Source organism: Dioscorea cayenensis, chromosome 8 (genome assembly GCF_009730915.1).
Source record: "Dioscorea cayenensis subsp. rotundata cultivar TDr96_F1 chromosome 8, TDr96_F1_v2_PseudoChromosome.rev07_lg8_w22 25.fasta, whole genome shotgun sequence".
Classification (NCBI taxonomy): domain Eukaryota; kingdom Viridiplantae; phylum Streptophyta; class Magnoliopsida; order Dioscoreales; family Dioscoreaceae; genus Dioscorea; species Dioscorea cayenensis.
The window spans coordinates 1,568,299-1,592,693 of NC_052478.1; the positions used below are offsets into that span (position 1 = coordinate 1,568,299).

General features: G+C 36.2%; 3 protein-coding genes across 3 annotated transcripts; 1 reads left to right on the forward strand and 2 right to left on the reverse strand.

Moving 5' to 3' along the window:
- Positions 1 to 1,160: 1,160 nt before the first annotated feature.
- Positions 1,161 to 13,822, reverse strand: LOC120266706 (protein EXPORTIN 1A). The gene is made up of 32 exons (XM_039274357.1): positions 13,600 to 13,822; positions 12,999 to 13,115; positions 11,385 to 11,477; positions 11,170 to 11,241; positions 10,765 to 10,872; positions 10,602 to 10,684; positions 9,674 to 9,812; positions 9,514 to 9,582; positions 9,137 to 9,214; positions 8,989 to 9,051; positions 8,820 to 8,864; positions 8,245 to 8,352; positions 8,057 to 8,155; positions 7,658 to 7,861; positions 7,262 to 7,321; positions 6,595 to 6,705; positions 6,132 to 6,229; positions 5,947 to 6,055; positions 5,751 to 5,816; positions 5,338 to 5,436; positions 5,153 to 5,233; positions 4,885 to 4,974; positions 4,460 to 4,545; positions 4,271 to 4,351; positions 3,988 to 4,170; positions 3,123 to 3,189; positions 2,934 to 3,044; positions 2,690 to 2,797; positions 2,473 to 2,610; positions 2,249 to 2,386; positions 2,072 to 2,176; positions 1,161 to 1,651 (listed from the first exon to the last, which is right to left on the reverse strand). Exons 1-32 carry the CDS (start codon positions 13,693 to 13,695, stop codon positions 1,529 to 1,531), a joined length of 3,228 nt encoding a protein of 1,075 aa, XP_039130291.1. The 5' UTR covers positions 13,696 to 13,822; the 3' UTR covers positions 1,161 to 1,528.
- Positions 13,823 to 14,548: 726 nt separating this feature from the next.
- LOC120266830 lies at positions 14,549 to 19,311 on the reverse strand. The gene is made up of 10 exons (XM_039274482.1): positions 19,090 to 19,311; positions 18,507 to 18,628; positions 18,241 to 18,426; positions 17,543 to 17,573; positions 17,178 to 17,473; positions 16,527 to 16,775; positions 16,027 to 16,122; positions 15,845 to 15,895; positions 15,554 to 15,641; positions 14,549 to 15,012 (listed from the first exon to the last, which is right to left on the reverse strand). The coding sequence occupies exons 1-10, from the start codon at positions 19,259 to 19,261 to the stop codon at positions 14,840 to 14,842; spliced, it is 1,464 nt and encodes a 487-aa protein (XP_039130416.1). The 5' UTR covers positions 19,262 to 19,311; the 3' UTR covers positions 14,549 to 14,839.
- A 609-nt stretch (positions 19,312 to 19,920) lies between these two features.
- On the forward strand, positions 19,921 to 23,957 carry LOC120267664 (DEAD-box ATP-dependent RNA helicase 32). Its single transcript, XM_039275335.1, is given in 9 exon segments — positions 19,921 to 20,292; positions 21,009 to 21,284; positions 21,391 to 21,714; positions 21,940 to 22,128; positions 22,199 to 22,360; positions 22,672 to 22,989; positions 22,991 to 23,067; positions 23,161 to 23,318; positions 23,428 to 23,957. Coding segments are annotated over 9 exon segments (2,202 nt in total). The 3' UTR covers positions 23,754 to 23,957.
- The last annotated feature ends 438 nt before the right edge of the window (positions 23,958 to 24,395 follow it).

Here is a 24,395-nt window from a genome sequence, read left to right on the forward strand (position 1 = left end):
TTATTTTAAAACAGGCGACCTCCTGAAATGCTGGAGCCCACGCCTGGAACCTGGTCGGAGTAATTGATTACATAGTATATAAAAAAGTATTAATACTATTGTCAGACATATATAATACATGAGGCAACAAAGAACGGGGCAATCAAGTTGGAGATGGGATGTCAGAAACAAAGATCTTGCTGGAAATTGTATCATATTCGGCTCTTGCTTTTGCAGTGTGCCGCCCTCGTTACTATATATAAATATATTATATGCAAAGGACAATTGCCTTGAATTTCAGTAAAAAGATGACATAAAATATAATTAATACATATATTAAAAAAAAGAGACGATCTTGAAGCACTTTGGTTAATATATATATATATATATATATATAAACAAAGGCCCACCAATGAATTCAATGTGCAAGAGTTCTTCTTTCCCCATAAACATCTTAACATCCAAATAACCCAATCATAAGATTCAAAGGTTGACGCAACTTGATCCAATTGCACTAAAGCTTGGGCGCCTCTATTATTCTTAACTTTTCCACACACAAAGGGCCAGCCAACCCCAAGCTTCCTTGATGCATACATTATTTAGTTCCCAAACTCATTGGAGATACTACCACAATCACATATTCACATAACAGAACAAATCAGGAACGAGGGAAAAGCAACATCAATCAATGCATACTGAATAATCTCAAGCGGCGCAGGCAGCGGAGTCATCAGCTCCGACGAGGTTCAAGGCGTGGGAAGCCAGGCAGCCACGGAGGGCAGTTGGCGGAAAAGATGTGGGACTCGGGGGTCTGAGACCAGTGGACGTGGTTGCCGGGGAGGGAGCAAGAGAGGTAGTAGTACAAAGGACCATGAAAAGAGGTAGGAGAGCTCCATTGATGCATGGGTTTAACTTTTTCCGCTTGTGGCTATATATGGAAGGGAGGTAATGTCCCCTCTTTATAAATTAAGCTTTATGATTTGTTTTGATGTGCACCTCAATTGCTAAATTTATAAAACAAAGGATGGAACGTCTATTGAAATCAGGAAACTTGGTGTACACAAGATAAAGCTGTTTTAAGGTGAAAAACAAACAATCAGCTTCATCAGCAATAGAAAATTTACATATATATATATATATATAGAGTTAGGGTAAAAAGAACTAAATAGGACAACATGAGATTACACTAAATCAATGGATGGAGCCTTTACTTGGGCAAACACTATAAAAACATATTTAGTTTTACTGGCTTGAAATGAACTGACAACATTAATTGTCTATTGCCTGCACAAGAACTGCTGCTACTTCAGCCAACATGACCACCACCAGTTCGGAAGCATCACCAGCAGTTTGAACAGCCCTTGCAACAAGTAGGTGTCTTAGTCTATGTATTCCCAGTAAAATCAAGATGTTGTCAAGAGAGGAAAATTGAGGCACAATCTCCAAATAACATCAGAATATAACCGGGCATAACGATGTCAGCTGCCCAATGAAATCAACGCGGTCGGTGAAGTTCAGATCAAGGCTAAGTACTCATCATGCGTACACACTATGAATCCACCATTTCATCCTGCAATTCACTTGGAGCAATAAGACCAGGAATTGAGAGCATTCTTTGGCGTTCCTTCTCTCTTTGGGCAGCTGCTTCTTCTGCATATAAATCTTTGTTATCCTGCAAGAGTGAAAAGAAAAAATTAGACCAAACCATTATGCTGATAAGGTTGTCACTGTGGGACTTCAATGTGTCAAGAAAGCAGCAAGTTTGGATCCAACTTGCAAAGCATATGATTAGCGTCAATAGTTGGAATTGCAATTCACCACCTTCGACAACCGGTTAACACAAATAAATGGGGCAGAATAATTCTGACTCTAAAATCTCACAAGATATTTTACAGTTGGCTAGGCAACAGCTGATCGAATCCATTAAATATAAAGAGGAACAAAAAAACTGTATCAAAATGTTTTGAAGATATAATCAGAAAAAAAAAAAAAAATCTGCCTTCAAGATACCTTGAAAGCCACATGTAATAACCAAGCTGACATACTTTTGAGTGATTCAATCAGAAGTTTAGAAGTAACATGATAAACATACCTGTGCAGAAAATTCTTTTGATTGCACAAGAAAATCTCGGATGTGATCCTTGAAAATAGAAAGGTCATTTTTTGACTGAAAGAGTCCATCAACAAATTGAGTCACCTGCAGCAAACCAAATGTTAGGCAAAACTTCACATGATGACAAAGGCCAGATAGTTTCAGTCAAATCTGCACCTCTGTAGGTGTCATATTTGGGAATGATGATGCCAAGAGTTTAATTGTGTATTCACGAACAAATATTGTATTGTTTGGATAAGGATATGGTACAGTTGCTGCATCCCACAATGGCTCAGTCAATGAATTAGAATCCACCTGAAGCAAAACAGTGTGTTAACTGACAAATAACTGAATAATGATTGATGCTGCAACTACTAATAACATTCCAATCAGTAACTTACCAGACAGAACAAATGTTGAAGTACCAAAACATGTAACTTGAAACCTGGCTTATGGAATGTGTCTGTTAACACAGCAAAAATCTCTTGCTCGATTGTCAAAAAGTAAGTCCTATGAAATTGATTGCGAAATTCAGACACCTGAAAGTAAACTAGCATCAAGTATATACGGTCTCCAGTTATTCAAAAAAGGAAAGACAAAAGTGGAAATAATTTGAACCTGAAAGTTCCTAAGCATCTCCAAAAGAAGGTTGAGGCCAGTCTCAGCAATATTTCTTTCTGTGTGCCGAAAAGCCCAAATGATTGAATCCATGACTAACTTCAGTTGCTGCATTGATAAAAAAATAATAATTTAAAATAATAAAGCATAAATGACATGCAAATTATACAACCATGGCAAACATATTTGGTAACATATGAGACCAAGGTCACAATATAAGATTGCATAAATTATTCATACTAACCTGACTAGAAAGCTGAACTAAAGCATGGAAACAATGTGTGGCTATTGAACGCAGCAAAGAGAAAAACTTGAGACGATGCTCAGGATAATCTTCAAAGTTCTTTGTAATCATCTATACAGGATGGATGGTCGGATCATAAGAACATGATAATAAGAAATCAGTTCATTTAAAAACAGCTGCAATTAGCACCTCAAGAGTACACTGGAAAACTGCTTCAAAAATTCTGGGGACATCTTCCATCATTGCACCTTTATACCTGGGGCATCAGATGCATAATTAGGTGCAGTGGTAGTTTTGATTATTTACTAAAAAAAACAATGAAGAAATGCTAAGAAAGATGTCAAGCACAAGCTACGTCCTGGCATGACAAACGCAACAAAACCAAATCAAAGAATTTCTAACTAGGTGTTGGGGGAAATCTCTCACGATCAAGGAAAATTAAGAACTTGTTTTAACATGTGTTCACATCATATAAGTTACATGGTATTGCATGGACATCATATCTTAGTCTTAAGCTTGACCTTACATTCTGAGTAGCACCATAGTTGAAGGGTTGTGTGCCTGTCAAACCCCCATGCTAAATATAAAAATGTAATATAAGTAATGTGAGAATGCAGGAGAAAGAAGAAAAGCAAAAGATACTGTTATAGGATTTTCAGAGCAAATTGAACGAACTTTAACCATAGAGTGTACGGCAAAACCATGGAAAGCCAAGAAAAATAAGACAAGCTAAGAAAGATAAGACAAGTATCCGGTTTCGCTCGATCCAGTGCATATTGTGCTGCTGCAGAAACATTGAATTTGAGACGAGAAATAACGAAAAATGAAGTTATATCCTCAGCTAAAATTAGCATAACACATCATGCAACTCATTGCATGTCTACTACCACTTGTTTGACTAGAATTTGAAATTGACAGTTCTTATCTCAATAATTTATATTAAATTCTTAAGCCACTAGAGTTGAAGGGGTAAAATCAGCCTTTCATTTCCCATTTATTCTTTGACAATAGATTAATAAAGCAATAAGCTAAATAGTGATGTTGCAGCACATACTTGTTGATGATTGTTGCAAAAAGAGATAGTACTTCAGACTCCCTGGCATCAGGAAGATTTCTTGCATAATCACCAAGAACAGGATCCATCATCGGTGGCACAAATTGCTTTCCTAGATGAGATTGATCTTCAGCCTTGTCTACAAATGTTTCAATGAGTTTAAGAGTCTCGCGTTTTACAGATCTGTTTAGACAGCAGCATGCATGCAATAAGTCCTTGAATATAAATCAATCAAACAACCCGTCAAACCGAAACAATGAAATAGTCAGATTAAAAGAATTACCGCAATAGTTTTACAAAAGATGTTTTGGAAGCAAAGGGTCCCCCTTCTGCTATAGTACTTGATATAAGTTCACTATACATTCTGTCAAAAGAATATGAACAAATATAAGGCAAATGCAGCAAATCAAATGCAATTATAAGCAGACCCATCAAAAAAGTCAAAAGATCCATGTAAAATGCCACATCATACCTGTATACTGTCAACATATCCAAGAATATCAATGATATTTGCGGGAAGAAATATGATCCAAGGGAACTGGCAACACTTGTATTTGTCTACAAAGCATAAATAAGAACAAATAAAATCCGATTTCTACACAAAGATTCAACAAACTTAACCTAGAAACTTTGAACCATACTGAGAAGTGAGACAGATCTAAACATCATACAAAAGGAACTATAAGCAAACTCCTTTATGAGAAGCCTTTCAACTTGCAATGCTCAAATGTGATACTATGATATGTTTAAGAAAAGTTCCACAAAAAACATTGACTAATTCTAGATAATAAACATACTCATAACAAGGAGGTCAATCAGAGATGCAACTTAAGCAATGGTCAAACACAGGCTTCTTACAGAGAACAACTACAGGAAAGTGTTAAGCCTCTGAAATACCTGCAGTATATTAAGAACTGTTCTTATCACATCTTGATTCTTCAAGATATCAACACTCTGGCTAGCCTGCCCTATAATTTCCGCCCATTTCTGCATGGTATGATCAGACAAATCTATCATAAAGAGAACAGCACACAAGGCCATGGCACAAGAGGTGCCAAATTGCAGTCACAGTTACAATAAATGGCAGATGTAAGAATAAGATTTTCAAAAGAGGGCAAGCACTTAAGTACAAGAAATATCTTATGAGGGAAGAAATTTAACCAACCTGATTAGGAAGGTCCATTAACCTTTTCAAATACTCATCCCTTTTTGTATTATCTGGCTCAGCATGAATCATGTGACCAACCTACATCCAAGGTATAGAGAATAAGATCAACTTTTCTGAAAAAAATTATATCAACAAAATGATTAAAAATGCTTATATTGCAGTTTAAATATTTTCATTAATACCGATTCATAGAATGTATGAATTTGATGTGGCTCAAGATCTGCAATTGTCGTTGGAAGGCTGGTTAAAAGTTCAGATACAAAGGGTTCATTTTCTCCAACCTGAAATATCAACAATCATATAGAAAGCATGAACACAAAATTAAAAATAAGGCTTTAATATGTCAAAAATCCATTCGAGAATAACATGGCTGATGTTGACAACCAAATTTGAATCATCAGAAAATTGAAGTAGTACATCAAGCTCATCATGACAATTGTACTTACACTGAAGTTAGTATGAATAATAATAATTATGAACATAAAATTAATGAATGGCACATTGGACAATAGGTATAGAGTGATGGTGAGCCACAGCCCTGAGTTGCATTTCAAGTAATACTAACACATGAGAACAAAGCAAGAAAACTAAATACCTGAGTAAGTACGAATTTGCGTTTACATTTCTGGACAATTTTCAAGAAAGTATCGCAGGCCATATCCTGTAACATAAACAAGACATATTACATATTTGTGCTGGAAAAGGCAAATGTAGCTCAAATAGAAATGTCAGACTGATCGGCAACTAATCCATATGCCTGAGCAGCACTACAGAAACATAATTACATTCACCTGAACCCCTGGATGACTTTCATGCATAAATTCAAATAACTTATTTACAACTGTTTTGAGAAACTTCCAGTGAGCCCTTAGAAACCTTGGATACTGTCCAACAACATACCTGCCATTTACTAGTAGTCAACAAAATGAAAAGAAATTTGCCGACAAGCATGATGAAAAGAAATAATGATATTTACATGATATTGCTAGCAATAACAGCTTTGTTATCCTTTCCCTTCGTAATTTCACACAGATTCAGTAAATCACGAATAACCATCACAAGAAACCTATTTTCCTGTCAGATAGAAAGCATTAGTCTTTTAAAAGAGAATCGCATAGAGAGCTTTTTAGCTGCAAGAGTGACAACTGGTCCACAACATGAATCTTAGATTCAGGGAATTTGAAATGCAGAAATAAATAGAACACTAGAAAATAGATTTCTAAGCACAGGACCAGCAGATCAATTTATAAGATGAAATTGATTTCTTTATTGAATACATATGCAAAAGCAGAAACAGTTACATACGAAAATACCTAAAACATATCAAGGCATATGCATAAAAAGACAACTTGCTTTTTTTAAGACAGTATTATGATCACAGAACTTATTAAATCAGAAAATATAGCAATAATTCTACACAGTGCTTCATGTAACCATACCTGCTCTTCAACCATAGATCCAGATATTGACCCAATTGCCCAGCAGAGTGTGTTAAGATTGTTCCAACTCCAATCTTCACCATTCAATTGCTTGTTTAGTTTCTTCAGCATCTAAAACCATTACGCAAAAGACCATGTCAAACTACAATCTATTATTAACCTATTCTGACTATATTTATATTTTTACTTAGCAAGCAATACCATTTTAGAGATCAATTCAGCTCATATTGTACATCTCCATACATACAAAGCCTTATTAAACAATATCCAAAGATAACATCTTTCTAGAAAACAGAATATTGACACACATGCCTGTACAGCTGACCAACTTGCTTCATCTCTTTTAATGAAACTAAGGATGTAATACACCATAAACAAACGTATATCTGGACTTTGTCAAAAGACATCCAAAAATTATAACAAGGCCATGCCAACCAAAACATTTCAATTGTGTTCATAATAATCTCCGAAATCAAGATTTTCTATGTAATGTTTCTTCCCCTCCAGCTGTTAACATCTAATGAATAAAGATACAAAAAAAAAAAAAATCACATAATAATAGAACTTCCATCAGACAAGAAATAATAATCTGTGATAGTATTGCCTCCTTCATCTAACATCGCCAGTCTATGAGAAACAGAATAACAGTTATTTGCAATCAGCATACCTGTTGCTCAGTATCATCATGATCAAGGTGAGACAAGTAAATAAGTGTTTCCCTCATGATCTGCAATGATAAAACACAAATAAGTGGATTGAAGAAAATAATACTGTTTAGATAAATGCAAGAAAAGAGAGGCAAACAACTTGATCTATTGAAGGAACCCAATGTGGAGTTCACTGTTGCCTTAAAGTAAATTATTGATATCAAACAACATTTATGAGTGTTTCAAAAATTCAAAACATAATGTGGATATAAAAAACGCATTTCAACAATAATGCTACCCAAGAATAAGAAATAGAAAAATGAAGCTTCAGAAGAATGCGATAATAAGAAAAAAAATGTTCAACAACAATGTAAACCTTCCGTCGTCTGCATGGAGACGCAAACAATTGAACAAACCTTATACTGCACAAGTACATCATTATCCTTCATAGTTTCCCGGACAATATTCCCATTTTCATCTTCAACAACAATGACCTCTTCAGGCTTTGCCATACGACAAATCATGAGCAACCTTAACTTCGACATTGGACCAGCATAGAGTTGCCGACGTTGTGAAAGTTGTGAACCAAGACCATCAATAAGTCCAGGAACAGAAGTCACCTGAAATAACAGTACATGGGATGAACTGGGAAGAAAGAACCAGTAGCTTAGGCAAATAGTTTAATATGAGAGCATCAGGATTTCATTAAAATGTCACAAACATAACATGCTACAAATTGGAGAGAATTTTCACCATCAAGGATATCCACTTGACAAATATATCAATATATGATCAGCAAAATGTGCCATAGTTACCTGAAGTCCCATCATGCTTGCAACAGCTGCAGGATTATCTATGTTATGGTGAGCCTCAAATAACTCCAGAACTAATAAGTTCCAGTAGTCCAAGCATACCTGCTCAGGCATCAATTAATCAAGACTTTATAATTCACTTCCTGTGGCACATATAGAGCATGAGCCAGAAAATAGAAACAGATTTGCACCTTGAAAACTTCTGTGTCATCAACATATGAGATGTTTATCAGATATTCAAGACCCATAAGCAATGCAGCTCTGCTCTCAGCAGTTGACTCTAATATGCGAATATGAGACTGCATAAAAGGTCTTCATTAAAGATAAATGATATAGACCAAGGATAATTACTAATTACTCAGAAACACAACTTAGAATATGAACCATGAAAAGAAATTACAGTCAAATCTAAACTAACAATTATAAAGAAAGTGACCTATATCATAAACAGCTCACTTTTGAAATAAGATGACTAAGCAGGTCATGTCGGACAGTAAAGATAATATCTGACAAAAATAGCATAGGATCCGTTCCTCGCAAAAATAACAAAATGCTAATATCTAAAAAATTTATTTGTTCAAATTGGATTCAGAGATGTCCACCATCTTCACAATGGAGAGTTGGTATTTCACTTCCCTCCCCAATTACAGGTCAAATTTTCAAATCTCCTCCCATCAAAGAGGCTTATCCACATTATTCGAAAAGAAACTCAGAGATTTATCAAAATTTCAGTAATGTATGCAATTCAAGAATTTGAATAGACTACCTTGTAAAAGGAAGTGAAGAACAACGCAAGATTTTGAATAAATGCCTACAAGAAAAGGTGAAGGTATTAGAGCATATCCAATATTCATGGTATGCAGCAAATAACAAAGGCAGTAATTTAGTACTTTAAGTAGCATTCCCTCACTAGAAAACATAAATAAAAAATGTACCTGTTCATCACTTGAGCCATTAGCATAAGCATCTGGTATATTTGTACTTGGTGGGAGAATATTCTGAATCAATATTTTCAAAAATGCAGAAAAATCAACATAATGTAATAAAGGAAAATACTGGTACGACTTTGGTAATGAGGAATACCTGTAATTGCACCATGAAAATAGTATACATTCGGACATACTGCATGTCATAAAAGTCACCAAACTGAAGAGATGCAACCTGTATAAATAGAAGAATCAATTTTACCACTAAGTCTAAAAGTTGATATGGAGATAGTATAAAAGAGTTAATTCACAAGATTCAATACAACAGACAACTTGGGTTATACCATTATCTGGAAACTGTCAACACCCATAATAAATGGTCCCTTCAATGGCATGACATTTTATTTAAGCTCTACTATGCATGGCCAGAGATGTTTGAAGTTCAGAGGATAGACTAAAAATTATAATCCATATACAAACTGATCAAAAAGATAATGCTTTGGTATAAAAAAGCATAATAAGACAAGACTGTACCTCTGTCAAACACTGGAGTGTGAGGTTCCTATATGATGCCACTGGAAAAAACTTTAAGAGTGTCTCCAGCTATCATGAAATGTAAACGTGAAACATATAAGTTCAAATTTCATATCATTCATATCATAATTCATTCTGAAGAACAGTGTCAAATACAAACCAATTGAGATTCGAAGATATAGCCGAGAGGAATCCATGAGAGAAAAGCATGCAATGTAGCCAATGTAGCGCGTATAAGCTCAGTCCTCTGAGATACTGATAGTACGTATAAGCATAACTCATGAATGAGCTGAAATTCACTGTTTATAAACCAAATTGTCAGAGAACTCATGCATCTTGCAGATAGCTAAGAAGACAGAAACAATAGAGATGGCAAACATATAGAATCAATAATTATAGGATATGAAAAGCAACATAAACAAGACCAAGCAAATACAACATTGGAGTACAAATATATCTGAAGGAAACAAGCAACTTCTCAGAAACTGCCGCAAAATATCAGATAAAATTTTAAATATAAACACATTCTTTGCATTATTAAGGAAGTATCAGAAGCATCATGATACTAAAACACAAATCAAGGCCAGACTGGCAAATTTGAAGATCTGACAATAGAATGGTATAGTAGGCCATGGCAGGAATAGCTCATATTCTAGTCCAGCTAAAAGCACTCTTCATAAAAATAAAAAAATAGAAAAAAGAAACCAATTTACTCGAGTGCCTCTGTCTATATCCTCTTGCTCATTTCCGGACTCCATACAATGCTGGATCATGATTTAAAATATAACATCTAGGCTGTCATATACTGCATCAGGCTATAATACTGATGCCACTCTAAAGTTCCACAAATAATATCATATGGTACAGAAAATTTGATATATCTAACCTCAAAAATAGATTGGAAGTACATTTAGAACATTAACGTGTTTCAGGAAACATTGCACTAGTTTCAAAATGTTAGCATCGTGTTATATTTTAAAATGCCAATGTCCACAACAAGAGAATTCCATACATATCAGCATGCTACAGAACAAAGGGATAAAACAAAAGGCAGAAAAGAAACATCTGACGGTAATTATCCTTTATACCTGTTTAAGGATTGCTTGAGTTCTTTAATCTTCTGCTGAGTCATCTCACCTCTTGAAAAGTCAAAAACCTCCTCGCTTAGAAGCTGAATATTTGATTATCTGTGTTATCTTCAAAAAGCCATATCACTTCGCAAAAATAAAAGTGAGAAAAAGGTGCCCAAACCTTCAATATGGCCATACAATTTTCACAAAGTGTTTCACTGCTCTTTGCTGCAGAAACAAGATCAGGAATAAAGCTTTGCCATCTAGCAGGCCACTCATGCTTTAAGACCTAATTTTGGATTTGACAGAGAACCCAAGAGTTTGTCAATTCAAGGCATGCTAGTGAGAAAGCTACCAAAACAACATAGAGAATAAAATGTAAAATGAACATGCAAATACTATGAAAACAGTTCTAACATCATTATACTCCAAAAATCAAGAAGAAAATGAATTTTAAAAGAGATCTCTCAAGTTTCAAAAGTTTATACCAAGCTGAGCAAATTGTCATGCGATGGTATGGTGTAGAATTTGCAACATAAAAGGAATATTTCTAGCATAGCATAAAAAACAAAATCTAGGACTTTACCTGGACCAGTATAATATTGAGCTTATTTACATAGAGCCTTTCTTGCCTAAAGGAAGCTTCATTACTTGAAAGCTGAGGAGATAATTGTATCAAAGAAAAGAATAGTCAAAATATCATAGCCGACATAGATATATGAAACTTTGTATTAGGGGACGCCTTAACAATAGGAAATTGACAAGAACAAAATATATTAGCATGCTACTTATGTAATGTACCTGTACAATAACATCAGATATGTAGTTTTTAATTCCATCTCTTTGTTCAACAGGCAAAGCATTCCATCTATATTTGATAACACTTTCAAGCACCTGAAAAAGAAAATAGCCATTTGAATGACAGTGGTTTCTTGGAACAAAATAAGAATCTGTATGTCCAGTTTAGGTGGAACACACTATAGACCAAACACTACTTAAAGAGTTATGTGTTCATTTTAATTTATTTCCAACACGCAGAAGCAACTATTATAATGCAGCTGGTTAAAATACCTTAAACAAACAATAGTTTTAAAAGTGGCAATTGATTGAATTAAAGGATGATTATTAAGAGCAATTTCCAACAAAAATCGGTTTTGTCAAACAGCATATCCAAAAGAACTCTTTAGGTCACCCGGGCAAAAATGAGAGTAACAACTAAGTTTTAAGTTCTCAGTTAGGCACACATGAAATGACCTGGTTATTTTGGAAGTCGAAATATCCAGTTGACATTAATATATGGATCCACGAAAAGATGCCAATTTTAGATAACTAATGTGGTATGCAGGGCATTACAGCCTAGATTGTGCTTCTCTAGGCAATGAGCTTCTCTTTCGTTTTTTATTCCACAACAAAGACTGTCCATAGCGATCCAAAGATTTTCATTCTTAATTCTATATTCATCATAATTTAAATTATCGAATCTTTGTTCAAATATTAAGATTGGCTTAGCTTTGGAGTACTATAAAGATATTAATTTTAGGTATGCCTATCATCATATTCCACTTTTGCATAGCTTGGATAGCCAACATGACCGTAAGCCTTGAAATGATCTTCACACTGAGAAGCAGTCTTATTATCATAACTAGGATAATTGTCAGGTTTCATCACAAAGATTCATCTCATAACTTTGATCCACCGAACTTGCCATTCCTTAATAATGCAATTCCCACACACTGATTCATCATACTGAAATGCAGATGCAGATTTTTTTCTCCTTCATTTAATGAATATATCTCAAACCGTAAAGCTAAATGGAATAAACAAGTGTCCAAGTGCTAAAATAAACTTCAACAAAGTCTTCAAGGAAGAAATTCACTTTGACAAATCTAGTGTACATCAACGCCCAACAAGTCATGGAAATGAACATATCCACTAGCTGGTTTAACATTGAGCAAATTCCAACGACAATAATTCCTAGGAAGTTATCCATCTGGTTTAGGACAAACAACTACAGATCACACCAAATCCTTCACCAAAATGAACTAAACCCCATGCCACATAACTAGTTTGATGCATGAAAAGATTGATAAATCGATTGATCTCCCGTACGCTTTCATATGAATGCTGCTATACCACATAGATTGCGAACTTGCTGTAGTTTAGACTTTTGACCATCTACCTGAATTGTTAGTGTTTGCAGTAAATCCGGGTTGCATTAGGTCTTTCAAACAGATCTTGATTAAGAACATTTCTTTCATACACAAAAACTATGCTTAATGAGAATTGAAAACTAAAGTCAGTCATAATAAAGCACTAGAAATAGCAATTTATAAAACAAAAACTACTAAATTTAAGACTACAAGCATTTTCTCTAATAAAGAATGTGACAAGGTGGTGGAAATTATTTCCAGACACCTGGAGAGCAAAGAATTTGGTGTTCAAGTTCTGTGACTTCTGTAAAATGTGGACAACTTGCAACCATGTGTCTGGGTTGTTCTGCAACTCCCGCAATATCTGGTCCGCCGCTTGCCTCTACAAGCAACAAAAGGAAACAAATTAGATTACCAAAACAACTCATTGGAGATGGGGAAAGCAAGAGCACATAGGAAATTGCTTGCTGAGAATAAACGAATCCCCAAGAAAATGGGGACCATGATAAAAGAAATCAGCAGAAAAAAAAGTGGAAACAATGGAAAATTTCTTGCTAAGATGTCTGCGAGGACACAAAAACAATGTGAAAACAAGAAGAAATAAAAATCCATCTTCCTTCCCAATTCATCAAATTAAACAGCAAAAACAATCATGTCACACTTAAAGAGAACCAAAGATACCAATTTCTCTTTTCTTGCAAAAAACCCCTACAAAAGCCATTCAGTGAACATCACATCCATTCAAGAACCCGATAAACCAGCCTAACACACCATTACGAACTCCCAAATCGAAGCACAAACCATACTTCCAGACTCGGAGACATGAGAAACACAGAGACTTAGAGAGAAGTAGAGACAAAAGCAACCTCAGCTTTGGATCCGGTGCCGTAGAACGCCGCAACGGTACTGTCAAGAAGAGCAACATCGATCGGCTGACTGAGGTCTCTCAGTTTCTCCGCCATGAAAGCGAAGCCACGAGATCGAGATCGAGATCGAGCTCGAAACCCTAGAAAAATCTCACCCAAGGGGATACAAGAGAGGGAAAGAGAAGCTCACTTCGAAAACCCTAGCTAGCTTAATTTTCAAGCGGTATTTCGAGGGTTAAATAGAAAGCCTTTCTGTAGAAACTTCTCTTTTTCTTACTCTTTTTAATTTTCTTTACGAAATACTCCCTGTAAAATTTGAAATTCTTAATCCAAGTCTTTTTTTTCTTCTCTGCTGGCCGTTGAATAAATTGTAAATAATTTTAATTCAAGTATGTAATGAGTAAAATTTCTCTTTTATTTTTTATTTTTAATTTGCAAATAGTCTTTTTCATATAATCTACATGTTGCATAAGATGCGCAAATAATTTAAATTCAAGAAGTCTAAATCCAAGTCTTTTTTTCTTCTCTGCTAGCCGTTGAATAAATTGTAAATAATTTTAATTCAAATATGTAATGAGTAAAATTTTTCTCTTTTTTTTTTAATTTGCAAGTAGTCTTTTTCATATAATCTACATGTCACATAGGATGCAAATAATTTCAATTCAAGGGATACTAAGGAAAATGTCTTTTTCTTTTAATTTTTGCAACAATGCCCCTGCAAATATCGCTCATAGATTGATCGCATAAAATAGCTAGGCCTTCACGTTTTCTGAATGTTTTGTTTTACAAGAAATTAAATCAACTCACATTTATCACATTGTCTCTATTTTTTTTATTTTTTTATTCTGGCCTTATAATCTTGACATTTTCATTAAGTAATAATCCACAACCTATTAACAAATAAACTCTGACTAATGCATGACCTTCCCAATTGCAAAATTGAATAGAATTCACATTAACAAATAATATTTGCTTATTAATCCAAAGAGTACATTTCCTGCAAATCAAATAACTATTTTGCTTAAGAGTTCTAGAACAAGACTGATCTGTGATGGCCGCTGCAATCATGGACTAAAAAAAAAAGTTAGCAGCGCCAGACAAATGCAGAGTGAGATTCAGATCTGTGAGGAAAAATTGGGGATTTCTTGAGCTTTCTAGCAAGCAGACTTTGTTGAATGATTTGCTTTCTTGTTGTAGAATTGAATAATGGTCAAAATTCACAGAGGTTAAAAATAAACCCTCAATGAAACTTGCTGACAAAAATTCCATTAGATCCAGGGAGGGGAATAGATCTGACATTGGGGAAGGGATGCGAGAAGTGAGTTTGGTTTGGCACCAGAAAAGGTTGGTTGACACTGGCTATGAGAGGTGGCGAAGGCGTCACACAGAGTGGCAATGGCTGCGCTGAAGTACCTGGCACGACAAATACGTTCCACATAGATAAAAAATGGAGTTAAAAGGCTTTTACCTTTCATCAAACAAGACAATGAATAATGACGTTCAACTATACACATACGCCTAAAATTTTTGCAAAATTTGGTCTCTGCAACTAAGACAAATCAAACTTGACATATGAAGAAAAGTAGAAAACTCGACGGTTACATTCAAGGCAACTTTCCCTTCATGTTACTGCTACTTTATCAATAAGCTTATCCTAGCAATGAAACTTCAACTTTAAAGGATGGGTAGAAGGGATAGGCACAGAATTGCTCACACAAGCCCTTGATACCAATATATATGCATCTCATTGGAAAACCTCCAGAAAAGTGTGGTCATGTCTATGACAAGTGATTTCCTATAGAGGATATTTCATACCTCAAATTTAAGTGCAGAAAAAAACAGTGCTTTAGTGGATGTCTAATTCATCGCATTAACTCAAGAGTAAAGGAAGAATGAAAATTAATAGTCATCTGTCTTTGCAAAGACTATCAAGATACAAGTTTGGCATAAGTACCTTGAAACTTTGGGACATGAGCTTGATACGGAGTTAAAAGGGGATGCGGCAGTCCTTGCGGCAGAGCAAGTGTTCCTTGAACAACATCCTTAAATCACAAAGAATTGAATTAACTTACTGGGCACAATTAACTAAAATAATCCAGTAAGGTAAAAGAAACAAAATCATTGAAATTAAAAATAAAAATAAAAAAAAGCTAAAGAGAAATGTGAGCATCGATTCCAAGTGAAATTTACATTAATTGTATGTTTTATATATCATGGTGACACATATTTGAATAAGATTAGATACCCGAGAAATCGGAGACACATATGCAAGCTGACCCAATCGGCTGACCATAACCTAACAAGAGGAAGAAAATAATGAAAAGGAATACCGAGTATGACAAAATTATTCAGCATGCTACTCTGTCAACTATACAAAGAATAAGGAAATGGTAAAGTTACAACAAAGATGATTAACAGACAACTTACCGTTTGAGAGTTTGGATGTACATAGGTAGGTCCAGATTGAAGAGGATGATACTGACTGCCAAATCTAACCGGTGGCTGCCTGATGTTAGCAGCAATCTATAGAAAAATAAATTCGAATAAGGGTTTGAATAGAAGAAGTGAAATATCGATTTCAAGTTCTATTAACTCAGTCTCACAATTTTGTAATAGAGCTTTCAAAATAAGCATGATATGACATACCAGAAAATTGGACCAGAAAAGATTTGATGATATGACTAAACCCAGTGAACACAAAAGGCTAATGGAGCACGCACATTATAAGGTATTGCAGAAAATGAAGACATCTTATGTTCATAAATCAAATGATGCCGTAGTAAGAAACGTTTCAACCAGAGATAACTGCAGGTTTTATTAAAACAGACAAGAAAACACTGTCCTAGCAACCAATTAAGAAAAAAAAGAACAAATGGATGGTCCTTTTTATCCATTATGAAGTTGTCATAAGAAGGATAAGGACTTACATGCCCAGAATATTGACCAAGGTTACTGGGTCCAGCAACCAAGTTATTATACTGGATGAATTTAGTCAACATTGATGGGGTGTTCATAAAGGAGTTTAACTCAGCTCCTGGTTGTGTACCAGCCATGGGGACTGCAGAAGGAATTTCGGAATAGCATGCATTTGCCAAAGTCGGCCTTTCTGTGGGTGTTGGTCGGGCATTTGCAAATGAAGGTGTAAAAACTTTGGCTTCTGGGTTGAGCTTAAATTCCTGTTAAATTTTCATTGTTAGCATCTAGAATCTAGATTGTCACAAGTAATATAAAGCATAAGCATACATATCAATACACATCATAGAGTGAAGATATTTATGAAATATGTTAAGACACCAGCTTGTCAGTGTATACATTGTTGCTGATCATAATGAACATTTTATTTGGCTAACTTTTGCTCTAGATTTACTTAATCCATCCAAAACACAATCAATTTCAATAAGCACAATTATCTAACAATTATGGTTTCTAGCATCTTGTCTGCCCAAGTTACAATCTCAATCACTGCTCAAATGTATAGTGCATGTATGGCAAAAATGAAACAAACTACATATAACATTCAAGTCTATATTCATAGAGTAGTCCTCCAAGTTTCAATACAAATATAGTGTTCATCTTACCTTGACACTTTCATAACCAACTAAGTTGGTTGTTGTAGCTGGCGGATTGGAAGATGTTAACTGACCAGGAAATAAAGATAACTTAGAATCCACAGATGAAACAGAGGGAGATGTAGCAGTTGAATTGTGACAATCTGGTGAGGGGGAGTTGGTCACTGCCAAAGAATTGTTTTCAGAGCCTTCTCGCCTAGAAGGCCCTGAACCAGGGATAAAAGAGCCTGATTCATTTGGAACCTTGGACGAGATCTCCACATGGTTTTCACACGAAGAAGTTGCTTGAGAAATGCATGCATCCACTGCATCATAGACACTATCAAATGCCCTATCATGACTAGAAGATATGATGAGGAAAACTCAAGACTCACCTTTAGTGGAACACTGCTCCATGTGTACCATCTGCAAAAAAGACCAAATGGATCTTAATTACCCAAGAGAACAAAAAAAGCTAATCAACAGGTGATACAAATTAATCAAGGTCAGCTAGTTTGCTGTGTCTACCACTGGAAGCTCATGGTTGTGTTCAGAAGAGACCAATACTTCCTGGAGCTATGTCTTTCCTGGCATGTCTGTCAGTCAAGTAGATAGATGATTAAAGATAAATTCAACAACTTAAAGTTAAAATCACAAAATTTGCATATACAAATCTTTCCAATCGTAAACATTATAATATGAATTAAGAGCAAAATTATTCTCCATGTGAAGGATGTTGAATATGGCAAATGAGGAGGTTGTGCAATATATCATGAGAAATGAGAATTTACTAAAATTGTTCAACTTGCAACCCAACACTCACACAAAAAGAACATTCCTACATAGAGAATTATAATAGGGATTTACACAGAGAAGATTGTCTATTGTGCATCCTTTATAATCACAACCATCGAACCTTCACTAAATTACCAAATGTTGGAGTCATGAACTGGTTCAACCCAATTGCTTCTCTTTAAAATTCCTCACATATTTCCATGCCAGTCTAGGTCCCTTATATGAGATCAACACAGAGACAAAAAAAGAAGAAAGAACAGCTAGTTTGGAAAACGATGCAGAAGCTATGTGAATAAACCAAAAGTTGATGAAGGCAATATCCATTCACGTGGTACCTCAACGTAGCATTATTTCTAATCACCATCTTCCCAAAATTTTGTTCCAGACCTTCATTGCAAACACCAGACTCAAGCACTCCTCTGGCAGTTTCAACTTCATTCCTATTGACACCACTGACAATCCCTTCAGCAGGAAGTACAAAATCCTGCAATAAAAAAAATGGCATGCTTGGACATGAAACAAACATTGAATCCAATACACAAAAAGGAACATGAAAGGACCGACCTTCACAACTACTTGCACAAGGTCCGACGAAAGAATGACTAGAGTGTCCACAAAAGCTCCAAGAGGTAAGTTTGTCTCAGAATTCCCCCTCACAATCTTCCTTGCCTTCTTCAAAACAACTCCTACGCACCAGCAAATCCGACAAAATCCAATCAAACCAGATAAAGCCGACTAAAGGCACAAAATTGAATAAACCAACATCAATTCACAGATCACAAAAATGCTAAAAAAAAACACCAAACTTGGCAATCCAAGAATGTCAATGCTGAAATGACACCAATGATCATAACATTGAGAATTAACAACATCAAGATAGCTAACGATAGGAGCAGACCTGAGATCATCACATGCAATAAAAACCAGATCAATTCTTAAAACAAATAAAATTGCAAAGTATTCCACATGAATTCATAAACCCAAATCCAGACAAGAAAGCTACCACTCCAGATCCATCAAATTTATCTCGAAACATATAAAATTAGACCAATAAATCACCAAACAGGATCAAAACCCAACCCATTCCTTTAACATAACAAAAAACCTGAGCCAATGATCAGATTTAAAGGATGGTGATTAAGCATACCATAACCTAGCTCAAGACGGGCAGTGTGAAAGACGCCGGAGAAGATGGATCCATCAGTGACCTGAACCTCGACAGGGAGGCCAATGAGACACATGGTGGTGAACAGCAGCGATGGCATCATCGAGCTCTCGTTCGCCCGCTCCTCCTCTCCTCCCCCTCGCTTCGCTCCCATCTCCCACCCCACCAGAGCGCAACCTCTCTCTCTCTCTCTTTCTCTTTCTCTCTCTTTCTGTTCGATGGTCTGATGCGCTTCGTTTGTTTGCGCATTGGATCATGAGAAGATTCGACGGAAAACCCGCAGCGTGCACGTGGCGTGTTTCTATTGGTCACAAGAGGAAAAGAGACTCTCGTTAACGTGGTCTAGCACGGGAACTTTTGGGCCTCAAGGCCTCGAAGTTCCCTCGTGAAGCGTAACCGGCGTAATTTGATTTCGTGCACTGATCTCAAAGTTTGATTAACGGTTGTGATGGTAGGATGCGATGATATGCTTTTGCAGCCGAACTGAAGGCTCGGTCTGGCTCGGAGCCAAGCTTATTCTTAATTATAATGGTAATATATTACATAATTAAAAAACCAAAAATATATATATTTTATATTTCATGGTTTATATATTCTAGTTTTAAAGCCCGTTTTGGGCATGATGATTAACTAGTTAAGTTCAATTACCAAATCATGAACATCTGTTCTATACGGCTCGGCTCGGCTCGGCTCAATCACAATAGGGCGGCGCCATCACGATGATCTAAAACCCTAAAAATGGATTTCTCTTAAACCCTAGCAGCTCAATCCTTGGTCTTCTCGTATCCACTCCTTCGATCCCGCGAAACCCTGATGAGGAACCCCAAAACCAAGAAATCCAATGCTCGCAAGCAGCGAAGGCTCTCGGAGGTGGAGGAGATCGAACTCCTTGATGCCTGGATCGAGTCCGGGAAGCCTGATTCGGGCTCTAACCCCCTCGCTTTTCCTCCACCGCCTCCTTCCGCGCCGGTTGGTCGCTTGGCGGACGGTGGGTTCTCGCCGTACGTAGGTTGCAAGCTCTTCCAACAGCTCCCGATATCGCAGAAGACCAAGGACGGGCTCAAGCGCAAGTACACTGAGATGAGTGAGATTCAGCGTGCTTCGCTTCCGCACACCCTCTCTGGACGGGATGTCCTCGGCGCTGCAAAGACCGGATCTGGAAAAACCTTGGCTTTCATCATCCCGGTATTTGTTTTCATTGCAGTGGTGCTTTAATTTCGTCTTTTTGGTAGATAGCTAGTATTTTCGTGGTTCTTGTGAGATTGTTTAAATAACCCTTCCTTAGACGATAACAAGTGTTTTACGTATTCAAAAACGTTTATTTGCGCCATGGACTGCTCTCGATGAAAGTTTCTTGCTTTTTCCCCTCTTGTTTTGGAAAACATTGCTTGCCATTGACACAGTGAGATTTGATTTCTTAGAACTATTTCATAGAACTTGAATGTCCGGCTTTGAAAAATTAAATAGTAACTATTCAAAAAGAAAATTAAAATTAAATAGTAGGATGAAGTAAATAAGAAATGAAAACTTGATTTCAAGCCAGAAATCACCAAACTGATCTCAGTTGGGTTATCCTAGTCTTACCGAACAGTGTATAAGTGTATTGGATGGGGTTCACTGAAAGTGATCATCTAAACTTATGGTGATTCTTTGCTGGAGATCATTGTGCAGTCTCCCTTCAATTGATGTCATTTTAAGCATGTTATCGTCTGACTTTGAGGTTAACTGCTGCAAATCATATTGTCAGAAACTTATGAACTATGTTGGTTTCCTCAATCCTTTGACATGGTTCACTTGCATTTACTCCATTTATGTTTATACACACTTATATAACTTTTGTCTTTGAGTATGTCGTAATTGATATTTTCTCCTTGGTTAAAACGGTGTTCAAATTTTTAAAGGTTTTAGAAAAGCTATACAGAGCAAGATGGGGCCCTGAGGATGGGGTGGGGTGTATCATAATATCCCCTACCAAGGAATTGGCTGGTCAACTTTTCGAGGAGTTCAAATTTGTGGGGAAATATCATAGTCTGAGTGCAGGCCTTTTAATTGGTGGGCGGAAAGATGTTGAAGCTGAAAAGGAACGTGTCAACTTTCTTAACATCTTAGTTTGTACCCCTGGTCGGCTTCTCCAGCACATGAATGAAACTCCAAATTTTGAGTGTTCAGAGCTGCAGGTCAATATATATTTGGGTTTTCTAGGTGAACTGAAAATAGGCTTATTAGAATTAATAACCAATATTAATTTTGATTTTTTACTTTGTATTCCTGGCCAGGAGACAGATTTTAGTGCTTGATGAGGCCGATAGAATTCTTGATGCTGGTTTCAGATATGAGGTAGATGCAATTATATCTCAGCTTCCAAAGCACCGGCAGACCTTGCTCTTTTCTGCTACGCAGACTAAATCAGTTAAAGACCTTGCAAGGCTAAGCTTAAAGGACCCAGAGTACATTAGTGTGCATGCAGAATCTGTGACAGCCACTCCTGAACGGCTAAAACAAATTGCAATGGAAGTTCCTCTTGACCAGAAGTTAAGTATGCTCTGGAGCTTCATCAAATCACATCTTCGTTCCAAGATTCTTGTTTTCCTTTCAACCTGCAAGCAGGTAATGCTGGTTTTTCCTCTATCTCTTTGTTCTTTTATCGATGCAGCACATAATATGACCAACTTGATGCGAACTTTTGCAATTGTGCAAGTTTCTGGTTTGATTGATTAGTGTGCAGCATGAGTGCATGATTGTCCCTGGTTGGAAATTTTGCTTGCTTGAGTGTGTGCGGCTTTTGTTCTTGCAAGTGTTGTATATTTAGAATTGCTGTGTTTTTTTGTATAGGTTAAATTTGTCTATGAAACATTCAAAAAACTACGGCCAGGAATCCCTCTGAAATGTTTGCATGGTAGGATGAAGCAAATTGTGAGAATGGCAATATATTCTCAGTTTTGTGAGGAAACTTCTGTTCTCTTTTCAACGGATGTGGCATCCAGAGGACTTGACTTTCCTGCAGTTGACTGGGTGGTCCAGGTGAGTAGTAGTTTTCGAAATTGCTGTGCTTAAAGGAAAAATATTTTGCCTAATTGCTGTCTATCCTTAGCTCGATTGCCCTGAAGACATCCCAGCTTATATTCACCGAGTTGGCCGTACTGCTCGCTTTGCTTCTGAGGGAAAATCAGTTTTATTCCTACTGCCTTCTGAACTGGAAATGTTTAGAAAATTACAAGCTGTTGAGCCTAAGATACCGATACAACTAAGGAAGGTGAGATCTTGCTTGCTTTTATTTTAGTTGGTTAGTTACATCCAGGATGCGTTAGACTGGTTTAATAGGTGGAGAACACCTATTACAGCTTTTTCATTGCAAATTAATTCCAGTGCCTGTTATCAAACCTTAAAAATCCTTCTACTAGGGTTCACTTATAATCAGATATGTGATATTATTATGCTCAATACCATGCCTGGCTTTGTTGGCTGGTGTCTTTTAATAACTTCAACTGTGTTGGATTTGGCATCCAGCACATTTAGTGAAGGAATTGCTGTTTACAACTTTAACTGACTTTTGGTTTTTATCAGGCTAACACACAAAGGATGCAATCTATTTCGGGGTTGTTATCATCATTACTAGTTAAGTTTCCCACCTTGATGGAGTTAGCCAAGGGTGCCTTCAAAACATATTTGAGATCTATTAAGAAGCAAAAGGACAAAGAAGTTTTCGATTTGTTCAAATTGCCTATAGATGATTTTGCTGCATCATTGGGCCTACCCATGACTCCAAAGGTACGTTTCATACAACAGAAGACGAAAAAGAATACAGAATCTGAAGAAACCACTGATTCTGAGAACAATGAGGATGGATCAAGACCTGCTTCTGATGAAAAACAACATTTAGAAAGGTTTGGAAGAAGCAGAAGATGATGTTCTTTTCCCAAAGGAGTCATCTGTAGAAATTGAAGACAACCCAGCTGCTGTGTATGTTCTCTGATCTTGAGGCATCTTCATCATCAGTATTTTCCTCATCGCTGTATTCTGTGCTAATATTGTTTTTCCTTGTTATTGCTACAGTTTTCCACTCAAGAAGCCAAAGAAAAAGAAACTGAAGATCAATGTACTCAGGCCGATTGGTACCAGGATAAAATATGATGATGAGGGCAATATCATTCCGCCTCTTGCTGCTTTGGCCGACACACAACACGTAGATGTCCTGGTTCGGCTTGATAAAGGTTTGCTATCTTCTGTATAATAGGACTATTATTGATGTCAATCATAGTGATCCTGACTCAAATTAACTTCCACTCTTTAATTTTCCTTATTCTTTTTTTTTTCTTGCAGTGAAGGAAAGATACGAGAAGCTGAAAGAAGAAATGAAACAACGGGACAAGGAGGATAAGGTTTTGCATAGGCAACGTCTTCGGGAAAAGAGAACCAAAGAAAAGATGAAGCTGAAAAGACGGAGGGAAGAAGATGAGGAGGATGATGATGGTCTTGATGTGGATGAAACTGAGAGTGGAGTACCTAAGAAATCGAAATTGTATTTCCATAGTGATGATGATGATGCAAATGAGAAGAGGGAGGATGTGAGACTAAAAACAGATTCAGTATCTATAGCTGAGCAGGAAGAACTGGCGCTCAAGTTATTGAATTCCATGCATTCTTGATGAATGTTTTATCCTCTGTATTTTTTGGGTGCAAAATGTGCTTCACTACTGAGTACATGTTCAGATTTCAATTTTGTGAGTTAATTTTAGGGAGGCTAAGTAAAAAAGGAAACTCTTGCAATTTCATAAGGTGTGGTCTGAGTTCTTGATTTTTGTATTATTATGGTGTAGTTGAACAATAATATTTTTCTTGGTAATGATCTTATGCTTAATATAATTAATTATTTTATAATTTGCTTTTGTAGTCTGTTGGTGAAAGTGTACTCCAGAACTGGAGTGTCGTGTAATCAATGTTTTAGTTGGTTGATCGTTGGGAAAATTATCAGTCTCGCTTGGTTCAGTCAAATTGATTAATTAACGTTAAGATTTTAAAATTGACAAATAAAATAAAATATTCAAGGTTGTTCAGACTAACCCGATACAATATTTGAAAGAATTTTGTTTTTAGCGTATTTCTTATCCTCCAATCAAATCAACCCTCAAAAATCCTTACAGACATCTCTCCCTGATACAACCAATACATACACACATATATAAATATATATTAGTATAGCATAACATTAATGTAAAGTGGGTGGGCATACATAAGATTAAAACCCCACGCATAATACTATAGCAGTAATATTTATCCAATGTTCCTAA

What these genes read in the sequence shown, in the direction of transcription:
- LOC120266830 (XM_039274482.1), bottom strand. Translation starts at nt 19,261, where the DNA reads ATGGGAGCGAAGCGAGGGGGAGGAGAGGAGGAGCGGGCGAACGAGAGC. An exon ending in ATTGCCTTCATCAACTTTTG is followed by an intron (nt 17,574 to 18,240) that starts GTTTATTCACAT and finishes TCTTTTTTGCAG; the next exon opens with ATGGTACACATGGAGCAGTG. An exon ending in TACATCCAAACTCTCAAACG is followed by an intron (nt 15,896 to 16,026) that starts GTAAGTTGTCTG and finishes TCCTCTTGTTAG; the next exon opens with GTTATGGTCAGCCGATTGGG.
- LOC120266706 (XM_039274357.1), bottom strand. Translation starts at nt 13,695, where the DNA reads ATGGCGGAGAAACTGAGAGACCTCAGTCAGCCGATCGATGTTGCTCTT. An exon ending in TCAATATTATACTGGTCCAG is followed by an intron (nt 10,873 to 11,169) that starts GTAAAGTCCTAG and finishes ATCCAAAATTAG; the next exon opens with GTCTTAAAGCATGAGTGGCC. An exon ending in ATATCTTCGAATCTCAATTG is followed by an intron (nt 9,583 to 9,673) that starts GTTTGTATTTGA and finishes ATTTCATGATAG; the next exon opens with CTGGAGACACTCTTAAAGTT.